General features: G+C 44.5%; 9 protein-coding genes across 9 annotated transcripts; 3 read left to right on the top strand and 6 right to left on the bottom strand.

Annotated features, from left to right (window-relative positions):
- VTP01DRAFT_10889 (uncharacterized protein) lies at positions 1 to 1,662 on the bottom strand (the record flags this gene model as incomplete). Its single annotated transcript, XM_069379300.1, has 8 exons — positions 1 to 361; positions 422 to 513; positions 566 to 643; positions 701 to 792; positions 855 to 1,036; positions 1,101 to 1,216; positions 1,283 to 1,396; positions 1,453 to 1,662. 8 exons carry the CDS (start codon positions 1,660 to 1,662, stop codon positions 1 to 3), a joined length of 1,245 nt encoding a protein of 414 aa, XP_069239289.1.
- A 77-nt stretch (positions 1,663 to 1,739) lies between these two features.
- On the bottom strand, positions 1,740 to 2,762 carry VTP01DRAFT_10888 (uncharacterized protein; the record flags this gene model as incomplete). Its single annotated transcript, XM_069379299.1, has 8 exons — positions 1,740 to 1,846; positions 1,901 to 1,945; positions 2,000 to 2,114; positions 2,183 to 2,290; positions 2,353 to 2,468; positions 2,529 to 2,583; positions 2,642 to 2,704; positions 2,760 to 2,762. 8 exons carry the CDS (start codon positions 2,760 to 2,762, stop codon positions 1,740 to 1,742), a joined length of 612 nt encoding a protein of 203 aa, XP_069239288.1.
- Positions 2,763 to 2,879: 117 nt separating this feature from the next.
- VTP01DRAFT_10887 (uncharacterized protein) lies at positions 2,880 to 3,731 on the top strand (the record flags this gene model as incomplete). The annotated part of the gene is made up of 3 exons (XM_069379298.1): positions 2,880 to 3,037; positions 3,109 to 3,334; positions 3,390 to 3,731. The coding sequence occupies 3 exons, from the start codon at positions 2,880 to 2,882 to the stop codon at positions 3,729 to 3,731; spliced, it is 726 nt and encodes a 241-aa protein (XP_069239287.1).
- An 8-nt stretch (positions 3,732 to 3,739) lies between these two features.
- VTP01DRAFT_10886 (uncharacterized protein) lies at positions 3,740 to 4,511 on the bottom strand (the record flags this gene model as incomplete). The annotated part of the gene is made up of 4 exons (XM_069379297.1): positions 3,740 to 4,092; positions 4,156 to 4,194; positions 4,251 to 4,302; positions 4,362 to 4,511. 4 exons carry the CDS (start codon positions 4,509 to 4,511, stop codon positions 3,740 to 3,742), a joined length of 594 nt encoding a protein of 197 aa, XP_069239286.1.
- A 311-nt stretch (positions 4,512 to 4,822) lies between these two features.
- VTP01DRAFT_10885 (uncharacterized protein) lies at positions 4,823 to 5,254 on the bottom strand (the record flags this gene model as incomplete). Its single annotated transcript, XM_069379296.1, has 1 exon — positions 4,823 to 5,254. One exon carries the CDS (start codon positions 5,252 to 5,254, stop codon positions 4,823 to 4,825), a length of 432 nt encoding a protein of 143 aa, XP_069239285.1.
- A 320-nt stretch (positions 5,255 to 5,574) lies between these two features.
- On the bottom strand, positions 5,575 to 8,123 carry VTP01DRAFT_10884 (uncharacterized protein; the record flags this gene model as incomplete). The annotated part of the gene is made up of 9 exons (XM_069379295.1): positions 5,575 to 5,703; positions 5,764 to 5,886; positions 5,955 to 6,392; positions 6,460 to 6,715; positions 6,777 to 7,081; positions 7,161 to 7,580; positions 7,645 to 7,705; positions 7,762 to 7,956; positions 8,014 to 8,123. 9 exons carry the CDS (start codon positions 8,121 to 8,123, stop codon positions 5,575 to 5,577), a joined length of 2,037 nt encoding a protein of 678 aa, XP_069239284.1.
- Positions 8,124 to 9,064: 941 nt separating this feature from the next.
- On the bottom strand, positions 9,065 to 10,829 carry VTP01DRAFT_10883 (uncharacterized protein; the record flags this gene model as incomplete). Its single annotated transcript, XM_069379294.1, has 12 exons — positions 9,065 to 9,221; positions 9,280 to 9,364; positions 9,426 to 9,564; positions 9,619 to 9,713; positions 9,766 to 9,796; positions 9,863 to 9,962; positions 10,031 to 10,134; positions 10,201 to 10,229; positions 10,289 to 10,343; positions 10,400 to 10,533; positions 10,596 to 10,727; positions 10,784 to 10,829. The coding sequence occupies 12 exons, from the start codon at positions 10,827 to 10,829 to the stop codon at positions 9,065 to 9,067; spliced, it is 1,107 nt and encodes a 368-aa protein (XP_069239283.1).
- A 1,382-nt stretch (positions 10,830 to 12,211) lies between these two features.
- On the top strand, positions 12,212 to 13,007 carry VTP01DRAFT_10882 (uncharacterized protein; the record flags this gene model as incomplete). Its single annotated transcript, XM_069379293.1, has 2 exons — positions 12,212 to 12,311; positions 12,373 to 13,007. 2 exons carry the CDS (start codon positions 12,212 to 12,214, stop codon positions 13,005 to 13,007), a joined length of 735 nt encoding a protein of 244 aa, XP_069239282.1.
- Positions 13,008 to 14,395: 1,388 nt separating this feature from the next.
- Positions 14,396 to 16,461, top strand: VTP01DRAFT_10881 (uncharacterized protein; the record flags this gene model as incomplete). The annotated part of the gene is made up of 6 exons (XM_069379292.1): positions 14,396 to 14,720; positions 14,797 to 15,402; positions 15,464 to 15,691; positions 15,756 to 15,977; positions 16,036 to 16,154; positions 16,216 to 16,461. The coding sequence occupies 6 exons, from the start codon at positions 14,396 to 14,398 to the stop codon at positions 16,459 to 16,461; spliced, it is 1,746 nt and encodes a 581-aa protein (XP_069239281.1).
- Between the last annotated feature and the right edge of the window lie 448 nt (positions 16,462 to 16,909).

The following is a 16,909-nucleotide window of genomic DNA, read 5'->3' as shown; positions in this document are numbered from 1 at the left end:
CTATTCAACTGTAATCGTTTCTCCAAGCGCAGTCGTGATGAATCGACTTGAAGATGTTGACGGTACCAGAAGCTCTTCTACGCCGCGCTCCAAGGCCACCGTTCTCCACGCTTCTTTTAGTATTTGTACGGGCTCGAGATAATGCTCATCTGACATCATGAACGTGCCCCAATGGATACCGATGGATAACCTCGGGCAGCCGAGGTCGTGGTGCACCTTGACAGCGTCCAGAGGTCCCATATGCAAGTGTTGCATCAGAAACTCAGGTTTAAAGCTGCCAATGGGCAAAATGGCCAATGCAAACGGTCCATGCTGATCGCCTATAGCTTTAAATAGTTCGGGAGAGTATCCGGTATCGCCGCTGTTTGTCCCGATCAGTCGAATTCTTTAGACGTGGAAAAAATCATAAGCACTGACTCACCAGAAAAAGATGCGATTGGATGATGTTTTCAAGACGTAGCTGCACCATAACGTCGTATTCTTGTCGAACAATGTCCGTGATCCGCTCCAGTGCTAATTGTTACAGTAAGCATTTTACTTCAGCATCCAAATCTATGTTATTTACCATTGCAGGTACGCACGACACTTTAAGTGCAGTGTGTCCAGCATGATGGATTTCTTGCCACCAGTCTAGTTCTATTACCTAGCAATTTCTCTCAGTGACTCTTGTGTAAGGTCAGAAGCAAACTTTGTTACGTACGTTCTCTACTCCTTTTTTTACAAACCATGAACGAAGTCCCAGAGGAACATACCAGGTTACAGAATTATTGAGCGTGTGTACTACTCGTTCGTCTACAAAAGAGTCTTGATAATTAGAAGCTTTTCTTCTTTATGCTGTCAGAACATTGAATTACCCAGATGATCAAAATGGTCATGTGAAATAATGACAATGTCTATGCTATCCTTTATATCTTCGAGGCTGCATGGCATTGGACGTAGTCGCTTGGGTCCAATGTAGTCATTAATTGTACGTTTGGTAAATATTGGGTCGGTCAGGATAGTAAGGCCATCCATTCGTACGAGGCAAGTGGACTGTCTAGCTTTTGCATTGTAGCGCATCCGTATTACGAGTACACATTCTTCCGCAATATGCTGCTTACCCTAACCAAGCAAATGTGATCCCGTTTACTTGCACCCAGGATTCGCTCAGTTCAGATGGTTTATTCCGGAATTTGTCCAAGTCTGGTTTCATGACAGGCAACGTCCTATCAAGTTCCTGGTACAGGGCACATTAATAACCGCCAAGGAACAACAGTAATAAGGTTGTGACCCTGCAACTCACAGCTTCTGAAGTCGGTACACTGTTACCCTTCCAGCGCGTCAGCCAGAAGAGTGCAGTTTCCCACCACTGCACTTCTCGCCACTCCTCAAAAGGGTTGACAAACCATCGTTCAACCTGCACTTCTCGCGTCAGTAAACTCTACCGAGAGCAACTCGAAAGAATCCACTTGCTTGCAAACTGGCAAATTTGTCTTCAGGTCGCTTGAGTGCTCGCCGTTTTCGAATGTCTCGGAGTCGGACAGCTTCAATGAGGTCTGCGGTGTGCGAGTTCTGTAGGTAATAGTACACGAGTGATGAAGCTGTCACTGCAACAAGCAGACTCGGCAAGGTGTACGGGTGGTCGAAAGGTATAGGGAAGTTTACAAATGACAATCGCTTCATATTGACAGATATATTATATAGTACAGCAAAGGTGGTATCACATGAGAGGGTTCAGTAATGGAGAGGGGTTAAAAAGGTCAGGGCAGTGTATCGAAATCATCCGGTACTCCAAAAGCCTTTTCGAAATCTCGTCTGTCCATGCCAAACTTGTTAACGCAGTAGGATTCCAAAGCCCAGATATTTTCTGTAGCTCCAGTCAGCATTCATGTCCATGCATTGATTATCCAGGTTCCCTTACCCGTCCATCGATTTGCCGCGTCTTTTGCCACAATGATTCCCTTCTCTGCCAAACTGTTAAGTATTCGCGTCGTTTGCAGAATAAACTCGTACTTTTTACCTTTCTCGCGGTACGTCGCGGGATCGTTATCCTTGAAGCGCTGCAATTCTTGCAACAGTTGTCGTTGCTCTTGCTGAGCTTGCTTGAGTTTTTCAAGCACTTTATCTCGGAACTCCTACGTGCCATTTTCATTATTGCAGCCCGAAACCCCATACATATTTGTGTAGTACAACAATTCCATACCGATGGTTCTCGTCCCGCTTGCGCTGCTTGGATCGCTTCCTGCAATGCTTTCACTCTTTCTCGCTCTTTTTGCACGTTTTCTCGCAAGCTTTGAAGTTTATCTCGTCTCTAGAATGGTAATTGTTACAAACATACCCCCAGACTCGTTCCATTTAGAACTGATAACTCACGGCTTTCGCTGCCGTCGAAGGGAACGACCAAAAGTAGTTGGAGTTCGCTATCCTGTCCACGGTCACTAATCCATCGTCCACTAGACTCTGTACAACGTCCTTGACGGACTGAGCCACTGCAATGCCGGCTCGTGTAAGCCTGATCCGACTTAACAGTAAGCATTGATTGCTTTTACCTATGCCCTTTTTGGGGCCAATCTTTTCGAGCTCTTTAAGCTGATAGAACTCGCCCTTTATTCAACGTTGAAACTTAATTCGATACTCTTAAAAGACTTTTCACTTTACATACCGTTTCATGAAAATGCTGTTCAAGTCGCTGACGCTTCTCTTGCAGCGACAAGCCTCGTTTCGACTGTTATTTCGTGTTTGAGTTTTCAAAGCAACCCCAAGCAGTCGGTTGATCGTACCATGAGGGATCGACCTGTGAGAGTGGACAAGCGAGGAAAAGAAACGTTGAAGGAACAAAAATCTGGCCGCGCTTTTCTCTTCTCGCAGTTTGCCCAGAACACGCGTCTCTCTTTTTTGATATGTCTGCCATTTACATTCCACGGAAACGCAAATATGCAGCCAACGATCCTTTCTTTGAGGAGGGCAACATTGCGCTTCGCGCGCATTGGCTGGCACGCGATGCACAGGATGCTCACGATATTGAAATGATCGAGCAGGAAGCCAGACTGCTCTCCGAGTAAGTATTGAGCAGCGTTAGAGAACACGTGCAGCAGGTTGACAGAAACATATCAATATTACTTTGGATAGAGAAATAACTCGGCCGATATATTGTGAGTTATCGGCATGTACAAAGCGCGGGCAACCATTGGCATTTCCAAACATTGCTGCATACGAGCTACATTACGAGGCAAGGCACAGACATGTTTGTATGGTATGCAGCAAGATATTTCCCAACAACCACCTCCTCCAGCTCCACATTGACGAGTTCCACAACGTTATCAAAGAGATGCAACGTGAGCGAGGAGACAAGATTGTATGTTTGTTGATGTTATTCCTAGATGAAGCATAACCGCTGACACTTGATATAGTATCGCTGTTACGTCGAGGATTGCGAGAAGCATTTCATATCTCCCAAAATGCGCCGATTGCATCTCATCGATAAACATCATTACCCCAAAAATTATCCATTCGATATCGCAATGACCGGCACGCTATCCATCGAAGAACATAGAGCACGGAAAAAGCGAGCGCAATCTAGATCAAAACCAAAGCCGACAAACAACACCGTAACAGACATGGATGTTGACAATCTAGTAGCCGGCATGTCTCGTTTGAGCATCCCAGAGTCTATTTCATTCGGTCGTGCTAAGCCAAGTTTGCGTACACACTCAAAGCACACAAAGAACAAGATGACTATTATGGAGGAATGATGACTTTTTCACATGACTCGTGTTCTTTGCCGACCGTCCTTGATGATTTGCACGATACTCGACATTGCTTCTTGATCGCCTACCCCGTTGCGGGTATCCAACCAAAACCGTGTTTGTGGAAGGCCTGGTTTGAGAGCCTTTTTTGACACAGTCCAAGTCAAGAGCGAACGGGAGGAAGGCACGAGATCACGCAGCGCCACGGTTGTATATCGCTTTCGAGCCGCGATGTTCAACGTTTCTAAAGTGATCTTGGTATTGGGCGAAATGATACCTTTTGATGGTTGATGCAGATATATGGAGTTTATAAATGGCGACAATAAATAATGAAGTGCACCGGTTGAGCATGCGCTGGCTATCAGAGCTATAAAACAGACCACTGTTGTGTTGGCATATGCATCTGATACTGGAAGTTTCGTTTGCATACCTCCTCCAAACATGTACGGGCTCAGGTCCAGCGCTTGGACTAGATGTCATGTGCATAAGCATTTGGTCGATAAAATGATGTATGGAATATCGTACCTGCAGGGTTATCCCAAAAGTAGAAAATGGCAGGAGTGGAAACCGAGGATATCTAGAAAGGACGTTGAGAATAACGATCGAGTGGGATTGACGGACGCTTGCCAAACCTACACTCAGTGTTGATAATGAAAACACCTTGGCCAGCTTCACCAGGAGAGCATTAGGCGTTGTGTAAATGACTCTAGGTTGCAGCGATGTAGAAGTGGAATACAATCGTGCACATTGCAAGCAGAGTGCAGGCACAGAGCGCTTCAGCAACATTGTTGACAATCGAAAAGCGGACTTGTCCTGTCATTTTGTGTTTCGTCTGTTGATATCCATGGATGACGAGATATATTACAGGCAATTGATAACAGAAGAGGAGAAATATAGAAATGTTATAAACAACGAGAGTAAAGGAGGGTAGTAGTAGAATAGTCTACGTTAGTACGTTTCGATGCATGCAGCTAGGGATACAAAGGTACAATTACATTAGAATAGAAAATACTGTAATAAAATATGTAAGGAACTCGGTCCGGCGGTACTCTCTGCGTGTGCATCGCTAGCGAGTATGGAAAGCAGTCGATTAAGTATTACGATGATGTAGTTGTGGATGATTTTTGTGGCAAGATGATAAATACGGACACAAATACCAATGTCAATACGAGGAGAAAGCAGCATGCGAAGCAACCGCAGCAAGCTAGACGATGGTCCGCTTTCAAGGCGTTTATCCACAAGCCCATACACCAAGCGAATGACCTGCACCTTTTCTTGGTGTTGTCACTGTGGCTACCGTTGCTGTTCCTACTACTCGAGCTTTCAAACGACTGCTGCTGTTGATGCTGTTGTTGCTGCTGAGGAGTTTGGATGATTTCGTACGGGGGCGGTGGGAGATCAACCGTTCCCGACTGAACTGCATAGTATGGTGGCACTTGCTCGTGTTGTGCATTATCTCCAATGACCACTTTGTAGTACTCTGTGGGCTCTGCTATTGATCGCTCGGCAGCGCTGCTACCAGCTTCCATTTTGGTCTCGTCCTTTTGGTAACAATGTATAACAACGGGGCTGCCAGGTGGTACTAGGGAGGAGTATTGCCTTTATATCAAATTTCGGCAGATTACTCGGCTTCAAGAGAGCAGCTAGCGTATCGCTCTGGCTAACGTGACTAGGCGCCAAACTCCTCGAGCAGGTTCGTATACATACTGCATGCGACTCGTCTTTCTTTTTTCTCATGCATAGTTTCGGCAAGTGCGGTACATTCCACCATTTACAGGTCGCTATTGAAGCTTCTTTTTTCTTCAGGATATAGGCTAGCTATAGATAACAACAGACTACAAATAGATAATTACATGGGGTAAACGGGAGAATTCTGTGAATATATTGAAGAGTCTCCATTGCTCGCGTCAAGCCAGCATTGACGGTCATACGCCATTCGCTGGAATTTGGACATGCTTTGGATAAATTTCATGCCGGTCTGGAGAAAATTTGTTTGTTAACGGCTCAAATCGAAAAATCTAGTTTTTAATAGACTTACTGGATTTGTTGATATCTTGTTAAAAAGCTGCACTGCAGCGTGACGGATCTTTGGTGAAGAGTGGAATAGGCAGAGACCTAGTGGCGATAATCCGCCTTGATGTTGTGGCAAAAATGATAAGAACTGGAAGTGATTTGCTGTCAATTACATTTGCTTGCTATGATGCTTATATACAGAATCGCATCACTTGCCTCAATGATATGCTGATCGCTTATTAATGTTCTCCTAAAGGCATCCAGGATGGCGATAATTTCGGCGTCTGGGATGTCACGAAGAATCTTGAGTTTGCATATCTGCCGGTATACATCAAGGTTCTTTAGCCGTGAATTTTGTTTCCAAATAGTAAAATCTTTTTGATAATATCGATACGAAATCGTTTGCCGCCAACCTTCAATGCGGCTCGCATTTGACGATAGCTCTCTTTGCCGAGTAGCTTCATCCGGGAATACTGATCCCTGTCCGAGTAAGCCCGTTGGATCTGAACTAGAATCTATCTCCCAGCCGATTTTCGTTTGCTGATAAACATCTTCCTCGTACAAGGCAGCCAGTCGTACAAATCGAGCTACGTAGTCTTGAAATTTGGCACGGATAGCTGTTTCACCATAGTGACTTTGAATAGCATTCATTACCTAATAAATCGTTAGAGCATAAAGAATATAGATAATGGGACAATTTCATGTTCTGTGGAAGCCTTACATCATTCATGAACTCTGTATCCATATCTCTTTCTTTGCTAAAATTCGCAGCAGATGAGCCTCGGCTTATGCTCAATGACGCAAATGATGCGCTGTCAGCATCGATTGGTGGCGAGCTTACGGAACTTTGGCGTCCATAATTTAATTGGATATCTTTACTGACAGTGATTTTTCCGGTGCTTATATTGCACAATACGTCCCACCAAGCTGTGTGTTCTTCATACGTCGGATTGGTTACTCCGGCTATGAATCCTGGGCTAGAACAGTGTTATTAGGTTTCCAAGGCTAGGTAAAACATGTTACGATCTCGATAGATACCATTTTAACAAGTCGTCAACGCTGGTCAGGTTGGTGTATGGAAAAGCTCGCTCGGTGAATCCTCTTAATACTGTTCCACATCCGCTTCCGAGAGCACACGCTGCCAGTACATAGTTCGCTACCTCGCCGGATGGATGGCCGTAGCCGAGAAATACGATTCGCTTCTGAGTTAATAGGGCGTTCAGTAACAAGATAATCGGGTGCGTATGTGTGCCAGGGCTGTCTAGATGCGGATGATGTGGGTTAGGTGATCCTGGCTGTGATGGAGGCGGGGAGAAGGTGCGGATAAGGTTGATGAGTGAAAACTATGCAAAGTAAAATAGAATAAAAGGAGGAAGTTAGTGAGAAAAATCAACCCATACAGATCACATAGCTCATATTTACATCGCCGACTTCCTCGTTGTTGACAGTCAGAGGTACTCGAATGGGTAATTTAATTCCTTCATAGTCGATTTTGGTTTCGTAAAAATGACGGTCCTTGCCGACAGAGTTAAGAACGCGGCTGCCCGATGTTAGATCAATTAATGTTCCTCGTCGTTGTCTTAGACCTTCGTATTCCTCTGGTCCATCTGGCATCCAAGACTCTGTTATAGATGGTGACGCCGATGTCGCTTTCTCATCATCGTCAATAAAAAGTTCCTCGAACATCGTTTTATCGTCCGTTGATCGAAGTATTTGTCGCTCATGCCAACTGAGTCGAGGCATCCGCGAGAGATCCATATCGTTCACAGCTCGATACAGTGATTCTAAGATCTCTCGCGAAGGGTTTTCGAAATATTTCTCCATTGCTAATAGGAGAACTGGCTGCGGATCGAAAGGAGTAATTACAACGGTGCATTAATGGGAGAAATACATGATTTATACTGACCTTGTAAATATGCAAAAACTGGTGCCTCGTACAGATAGCCATAGACTTGACATGTGCACCTCTGTTGAGCTTTAAGCAATTTTGCTGCAACGTACGTAGCTTTTACGTTCTCACTACCTTCGAGCTGTCGCGTCGAGCTTTGTCCGTACGAGGTTCAAGACATAGAGAAGAGGCTTTTCGCGCTCTTCTTCCCGTGCAGTAGCATTGTTGTGGTCAGCATCAGGGTCTGGAATCTTTTGATTCAAGCAAAAGATGGTCCAGTCCTCAGCACGCAAGTGAGCGCCATCAGGTAACATTAATTCGGACAGGATGCTGGAAACATGAGAGTATCGTCAGCAATGTTCCTTAGGCGTACGCGTTTTGACATACTGTTCGTCTGTGCCTGTTTCGCCTGGTAATTGGTATTTTAACGACGCTCCCTTATCAATATCGAACTCTGCTAGCAAGACATATTGTACATGCTGATCTGATGGTGACATTGCGGGAAGGTCAAAGCGTTCCTGGAGTTGGGGAACAAAGGAAGTGACACAAAATCGCGGAGGTATTCTCGTCGGAGACGCACTCGGGCTGGCACCTCTTCTTCCTGCATGTCAAAAGTACTGCATGGCGCTGCGACATTCAATATTTGAATCATATGGAGAGTTGCGAAAGCACTTTCTTGGAAGCATTATGCTTCCGCCATGAAATCTCATAGCAACGTGAGCTTAAATACGATATTTATCCTACAGGGAAGTAGTTATAATGACATCATAGGCAGGCAGTTATATCAGCTTACTCATATTCAGTACTGTATGAGGTACATAGCGACTATTATCATTTTCTTATATTGACGACTTTAAATATGTCGTCTCTGGACTGTGTAAAATATCCTTGTGATCGTAGTTTATTATAATTATACGTCGACGCTGCATTTATGCTCAAGAATGCCGACAATATCATAAAATATCGTCTGGTGTAACAATAATGTAAGCTTGTGCACCGATCTGCAGGCTTGATGTCGCCAACAAGCTTGACGTTTTCGAGGAAAGATCTTGCAACCGACTCGTAAAAGGCGGCTTTCTATTGCTTTTGCGTTTCAGTCTAGATTTTGCCTTTTCGCTAATTGACACACTGCATTGCGTTGATAGAGCATTGGGATCCTATGATCTAGTAGCAAACCAACGCGCAAATCAGGAACCACTAGACTCCTAGCGACCGCGGAGAAAAAATACATTGGTGGCATCTCAATATCTGCCTGACAGCAAACAAGGACATTCTATTGCATGGTCTCTCCCAAGATTTCCAAAAACTATACCAAGGTAATGTCGCACAGAGCATATGCGTAAAACCAACGCTTAGCTACCAGGTTTTCGAAATTCTATGTAGCAAATTGCCGATGACTTTGTTAAAGTGCAAAACGGACTGAATGATGATATATATGCTAACATTTCTTTGACTCTTCCTTCTTGCTTGCACCTCCTGAACTGGTTGATGTAGAGGTTTGTGCCAGTCTATCTTCAATCTCTGGTATCGGCATGCCGCCTGCTTTTGCTCTTGCCACTACTTTTTGAGCCCACTTGACAACCGGCATATCAATCCTAACATTTGGTAAGATAAATGCTTACATGTGTGTTGCGTCCCCTGTGCCAATCTTACATTTTGCCATCCAAACTGAAAGCTCCTATGCCCTTTTCAGCATTGATCTCGAAGCCATGAACTATCTGAACTGCGCGCTCCAGGTCTAGATGCGAATATTTAGGAATTCACTGCGCCTTTTATCTGCAAAAGCGAATACGTCTTACCAGCTGGATCGGGTAAAAACATCTTTTGGATGATATCAATCTGAGCAGGATGAATAGCCTGCTTTCCTGTGAATCCAAATTCTCGGCCTTCTCTGCACTCTTCTTCCAAAATTTCTGGATTTTGGTAGTCAACGCAGACCTATCGTGACAGTTAGTGGATAAATGCTTGATAATCTGGATTCAACAAGCTTACCAGATCGAGTGCTTGGAGCCCGTAAGCGGCCGCAGCGTTTACAATCGTTTGTCTGGCATAGAGCATCTCTTTGCGTGATTTCGTTCGGATCAGCCCTACTCAAGTTATCAGCACGTATTCATCCATTTTGCTCGGAGGCAGCCGTACCAATATCAGCGCAGTAATCTTCCGCAGCAAACTATAAAAGAAAATGTGATGAGTACCAAGTTGATAATTAAAAGTCTAACAGAAAAAGAAGACGTACTATCAGTGCATCGAGACGTGGATCGGCCGTGGCGATTTCACGGATGTTCATCATGCCAAGTGCGCTTTCTACAGATGCAATTAAACGGATTCTTTCACGTCTGAATTTGCGGGGAACTAGAGTGAGATCCAGGATGCTTTTATGCTAATCGTGGTCTACAATACTTACTGGGAATCGATAGCGATAGAATCGATCATACGACTCACAAAGTGAATATCTTTGGCGCTCTGGACCTTGGGAATGACAATTGCTTGCAATCTTTTCGAGTGTAACTGCATTCACCGTGATAGTTGATTAATTTTTACATTATTTAACGATCCAACTTTGTTTATGCTTACAATCACATTCAAGTCATCCAGCTCAAGACCTATACACCTTTTGAGTAAGGGATGCAAGTTCGCCGTCTTTTTAAGGAAACAATTTTACCCGATCCGACCGCGTTGATGCGAACCGCCTTTTCAGCTTTGCCATGCTCCGATGCCTGGAAAATCATGCCATAAATACACAATCGCATTGACGTGCATTACACGTCCTTACCTCCAAAGCATCGATAACCATGTGCCGAGCAGACCCTTTCTTGTTTAGAGACACGCTATCTTCGAGGTCATATACAATGCAGTCAGCACCCACAGTGATAGATTTGTGGATTTTCCGCTCATCGCTTCCCGGCACTGGTAACAAGCTATCTCAGTATCCACCTTCCAAACATGAAACATTCCTCTTGCTAAAATACCATAGAAGAGCGCGCGTCTTGATCTGATCTCCTTGAGGACTTTGGAATCGTTCGTGGTGCTAATTGTTCGTCGCCACGCGATGTGTGCTCTTGCAGGAACAGGCAGGATCGTGGGCTTTATGATTGCAGAAGCTTCACAGAGCAGTTTTCAGTTAGCCAGTAAAGCCTTGCTTGCTCCCTTAGCTTACCTCTGAACAAACCGGTCGACCTAAGAGAGCATGCCAAAATTCTCATGCTGGTGTTGGGAACGAAGAAAGAAGGTTTCTAAGGCCACTGTCGGACCGAATTTGTCCAAAGCTTGTGCTGTGTTGAACAATGCATTGAAGGCACATTCTGAGAACACGAGGATGGAAGCTTGATGTAATCATTGCTCAGTTGTCCATAGTACATTCTTTACAATTAACGGAATATAGATATAGAGCAGAAGATGTTGTAGCGTTATTCTTTCTCGGCTCTGCTTTTTACTTGCGATTAGTGACACCGTCAATAGTTATCATGTTCTTATCCTTCTTCACAATTGTTCACAAATAGACAAACTTGCTCATGGATTCCAAATTTTTTGCTTTGTGCTAGCAATGGATAGCAAAGAGCCCCTCCATAAGTCTAGGCTTGAAACTTGTGTCGTCTTGATTTTTGGCAGATTTCGGGCGACTGATCGCTCAGACGCTAGAGAGATGCATCCAGGTCTTACTTGCAGATTATGCGAAGAAGTATGTAAGTGTAGATTTGATGCATATTGGAACATGGATATAATATATTATTCAGCTTCAGTGGGTCCGGTTAGATAGGCAAAAGTTATGGAGAAACGACGAAATGAAAAGAGCGTATTCTGGTCCTCTTCTTGTTTATCATTTGCCACCTGTGAGAGAAAGTCAGGAAGCATTTTTATCAAGCTGTGGAGTACCTTTGAAGGAAGCTGATGTATGAGGGCTCAATATAAGGACGATTGACGGAACTGAAATGCATGTCGATGGTATGCTCACTAGGTTTTCAACGGGTATCATCAGAATTTTAGGCAACACCGAATCAGTGCAAGATTGTTAGAACGTTTTCATCTGCAAGAAGGTGCATAAGCACCGAGCTTCTTTGCAACAGATCAACGTTTATGATTACGCCAGTGTCGAGAACCAGCATCCCGTAAAATGTAGTAAACATGTTACTGCCACGGTGATTCTATGCTTGCAATAATACTTTTAAAGAGAGATGTCAGCGTGGCAACTTTGTAGACAGCATGTGCTTATGATATCCAGGAAAACGAAGAAAGGCCAATGCAGGTTAAGCCGCACGCTGCGCGCAATATCATCAAAGACTGCATTCTGCAGAGCTGATCCCTAGGCAGGAAAACAAGAGGAGATGTGTTTGTAGACTTTCGGCAGAAACAAAAGCGAGAGAAAGTGCGAAAAGTACAGCGTTTAGGGCGCAGTGCTACGATCGTTGATTTGACAACGAAGGGGTGACACGATAGTACTAGAGACCGAGATCGGCGCAGGAGGATGGGTTTAGCGAGGTGCATGACTGTTGTGGCGGCGGCTGCGTATACATCAGTGAATAAATAAATAAATCTTTCGCGACAGCAATGTGTTCTCCTTGTTTACATTTGTTTTTACGTATTTCTTATGACATTTTTTCACAAGCAACAGGCAGAGAGCTCAAGTCCAAAAGCTGAGGTGCCGCGGCAAGTAGAAAACTCATGGGAAGGCGCTGAGAACTACGAGGGTAAGAATAGTACAAACTACTATTCCACAGTGAACGAATAAATGGCAACATATACTCTTAGAAAAACCAAACCAAGAAAAAATAACAAAGAAAAAGAGAGGATGTATGCACTATCTCTGCTGCATTTGCTTGCCATGTCTACCAATGTGGATGCGTTGGATCTGTTGCTTTATTCTGTTGATTATTATAATCCTCGCTATCATCGTGGGAATACTGGCAGGGACCTTCCGTATGCCACAAGTGGAGATGAATGGCGTAACTTCAGATCCAAACGGTTTGCCAGAATTTCAAGCGGGAACTTCGCTGTTGTCATTTTCAATCAACCTTGGTCTCAAGATTGGTATCGATAACCCAAATGTCGAATCATTTACACTATCATCGGTCAAGGCAGACGTATATTATCCAAACATACAAGAAGCTATAGGAAGCGGTCAGGTCAACGATGTCTACGTTGATCGGTTTGCTATCACCAATTTTACTTTTCCACTCAAGATTACTTACCGGCCTTCGCTGGATCCCAACTTTGTTATGTTGCATGATCTTGCAGACAAGTGCAAGCAGCAGCAAGACCTCGCTCTGACGGCAAACATCTCGCCTACTGTCAAGTTTGCTGGTATTAGTATCACCCTGCCGACTATCCATCAGAATGTCAATTTCGCATGTCCTATCCCATCAGGCTGGACGCTACCGGTATAAAGAATCATCATATCACTCTTTGTATTCTACAAACTATACAGACTTTAATACATAATTCATTGGCTGTTCCTCTCCATTCAGACCATCCACACTGATATGTGCTCTTAAAAAAGAGTCCGTGTTACACCCTGCCATCTTATCAAGACTAGGAAAAGCTTGGATATGTTTTTAACTTTTTTATTCGTTCTTTTAGTTTGAAACCTCTCCTTTGGCCGGAAGCAATAACAGAATCGTTCTAATCTGTAACCACCATTTTCCAGAGTTCACTTCTTTATCAGTTCATCGCTGCGCGAAGAGATAGCACACCACAGGTGAACTGCCGGTCCAGGATGCGACGTCGACGTAGCGACCATATGGCTTTTCTCTCCATCATTAAGCGCAGTCGGTTGATTACCGTACGCAGGTATCATCAGCAGAGCTAGCTGTTTTCCACTGAGCAGCCATATCTGCAAAAAGGGTGCACTGCGGACACATTCAGCTCCAACCCTCTGATGATCTACCATCTACCGGCCAACTTTGGGCACTGTAATCCGCTTCAGTTCTTCTATGATTGCTGGATCACGTTGCATGCAAGAACTTCTATGCAAAAGCTATAAGCTGCCGCTGCTTGCATCGCTCCTTTTTGTATACTTTTCTTCAACAAAGAGCGGTTCAATGGAATACACCACATCCGTGTTCGTCAGCCTTTGTATAGCCTGATGAATGCGCATTGAACATGCTCTGAGGAGACCTTGCTCGCCCGCGTTGGAGCATATTTTGCACATTCTTTTCCAATTGATAAAACCCAATAAGAAAAGAGAAGAAGAGGGGTCTTGTTGTACAACGCAGCCGTGCCAAGTATCGACTCGCCCTTCAAGGATGGCAACGGGTTTGCTTGTGAATGTTGTCGGCGATGATGACAATGACGATTCAGGTTTTCACCGAGTCCTCCAACTTGCCTGTAAAGTACTCTAGTTTCTTTTTGCTTTCGAGATCTTCCGGGGCCCTCGGACACCATCCCAAATACTGATTCCACCGTGTCAAGAAGAAAAAAAAATATTTCAAACTGTATTATTACTGGGAAAAGATACCGTTGACTCGGTGCCACGGAAATTTTTTCTAAGGAGAGCACCCAGCATGAAATCACATTTTAACACCATGACAGTCTACAAAGATGACCGGCTGGTGATCCAGTCCCAATGCAATATGTGGGTGCATGGAACAGTTCAGTTAGTATATGTGGGGGTCGGCTGTTCCGAAGCATAATGGGCGTTGATTGGCTGTACGGCGTGCGAAAAATAAAGAAAAATAAAAAAACAGGCAGCCCCAAAAAGCACAGGTTGAAACATCTCTTTTTTCCTCCTCCCTCCTCTTCCTTCTTTTCTTCTGCTTCTGAACATTTTCAACAAATGCTCGCATTCAGATCCAGGATATTTCCAGCTGTTTTGACCAGTGTTGCGAGACGGCAGCCGCAGAGAGCCTTTCTTCGAGCATATTCATCATCTGCTCAAGGCCAGGAGCTCGAGGACCTTTCTTCCGATCGTCAGACTAACGAGGGCACCAAGCCCGTCCAGGGCGAGGAGCACCACGCGGTCGTATCGACATTTGATCTTTTCTCTATTGGTGTCGGCCCGTCTTCATCGCACACTGTTGGTCCCATGCGTGCTGCCAAAATTTTCGTCAATGATTTAATGGAGCACAAGGTGCTTGATAGGGTAGCCACGTTGCGTGTCGGTAAGTTGCCAATGGGTGCTCTGCATGCTTTTTTGGAAAAGGGCGAGCATTCTAACTTTGGTGCCATTTTATCAAGATTTATTTGGTTCCTTGGCGTTGACTGGCAAAGGGCACGGTACACCGGACGCCATCCTGATGGGCATCGAAGGCGAAACTCCTGATCTTGTAGAGACTCGCACAATCAAATCCCGTGTGGAAGGTATCCACACAAACAAGTCAATCAGACTCAATGGCACGCACCGTATCACATTCGATCCCGAGAAGCATTTAATCTTCAATTATTTCAAGACTTTACCGCAACATCCCAACGGACTGCGTTTCTGTGCTTACGACGCCAACGCAAACCTCATTGCCACGAACGAGTATTTCAGTATCGGTGGTGGCTTCGTTGTCAATGAAGATACACAGCTGGATCACGGTGAAAACGTGTACTATAAGCAAGAAGAAAAGAAGAATGTCGTAGCAGAACGTCTTCAACAGGATATTGCCGTCGTCAGTTTGCCATTCCGAAATGCCGAAGACCTCATCAATGTTTGCAAGAGGGAAAACATGACGATAGCTCAAGTCGTCTATGAAAACGAACTAAAGTGGCATTCCGCGAGCGAAATCAAGGGCAAACTTCTGCGTATCTGGAACACTATGGATGAAAGCATCCGCAACGGTGTCATGGCTTCTTCTGATGGTATTTTTTTTTTCTTTTACTTTCTCTGAATGTACAGCTGAAATATGTTGTTTATTTGCAGAACGTCTGCCTGGTGAGCTTAAAGTCCGTCGACGAGCACCTGCACTTTATCAGAAACTCCTCAAAGGCCTTTACAGCCCCTTGTCACCAATGAGAACAGAATACAATGGTACGCAACTATCGGCATCTGCAATTCCCGACGAAGAGGAGCCAGCACCCGGAAAAAGCAGTTTCCCACTGGCCTTATCAGTACTTCCGCGGCGCCAGCGGAAGCGATTTGTACTGCCTGGTAAGGGTCACCTCGCGGCTGGCTGAAAACTTTATGAAATTAAAAAATTTCTTGTTATTTTTAGCTCTCGATTACCTATCAGTTTATGCTATTGCTGTCAATGAAGAAAATGCATGCGGAGGTCGTGTAGTCACTGCTCCCACAAACGGCGCAGCAGGAACCATTCCTGCTGTACTCAAGTACTATCTCGAGTTTATCTCCGAGAACCCTGAGCGCGATGTCATGGAATTTCTCCTGACAACCGCTGCTATCGGTATGCTTTACAAGCGAGGAGCAAGCATTTCAGGTAATGGCACTTTACACTACCAAATCAAATATGTGATCTCTCACACATCGTAATCTAGCCGCCGAAGTCGGTTGCCAAGGTGAAGTCGGTGTTGCCTGCTCCATGGCAGCCGCTGGTTTCGCAGCCGTCATGGGAGGAACTGTCCAACAGGTTGAAAATGCTGCCGAAATCGGAATGGTAAGGAAACGATAAAAAATAGAGACGCTTATGCAAGCTTAACTAACTAAATATCTTCTAGGAACACAACCTTGGATTGACCTGCGATCCTATTGCTGGATTGGTCCAAGTTCCCTGCATTGAACGCAATGCGCTAGCAGCCGTCAAGGCCATCGCCGCAGCTCAGCTTGCGTTGAACGGAGAAGGAGATCATCGCGTATCCTTGGATCAAGTCATCGAAACTATGCGCCAGACCGGTCTTGACATGATGTCCAAGTACAAGGAAACCAGTCAGGGAGGTTTGGCTGTCAATGTACCTATATGCTAAGCCAGCACTGCAAACCTTCATCGATATCCAACTTTGTTTTCTACTTTTTCATCATTTCCCTTTCTGCTGTCGATATATATAGTTCTCCTTTATATTCGCATTCATGACATATTCAAAAGCTGTACACACTTTTCCGAGTATTACCGAAATACTGGAAAGCAGTGTTTTCTATAGTGGATATATCTAAACTGCATGGTGCTGTGGTGGAGAGGGGGAGAAAGTAAGAAATAAGAACAGAATGTGCTGTGACATCGTGATCACTTGCATGTGTACAAATATAAGCGTCCGTCTTTTTATAAATTGTGCTCCATATCACCTGGAAGTATCTTCGTTACTTGTATCTGATCTAAGTTGCTTGATTAAAACATTATTTTCAGCGCATAGATCATTTGATTATTGTGGCGGTCGCATAGCATAACATAACCATTGCTGTGTGGAAATCAAAGCT

This window comes from Rhizomucor pusillus (genome assembly GCF_041956525.1).
Source record: "Rhizomucor pusillus strain CBS 183.67 unplaced genomic scaffold VTP01scaffold_9, whole genome shotgun sequence".
In the NCBI taxonomy this organism is placed as follows: Eukaryota; Fungi; Mucoromycota; class Mucoromycetes; order Mucorales; family Lichtheimiaceae; genus Rhizomucor; species Rhizomucor pusillus.
The sequence above is the reverse complement of the archived record's forward strand: the minus strand, read 5'-3'. Positions and strand labels throughout refer to the sequence as shown.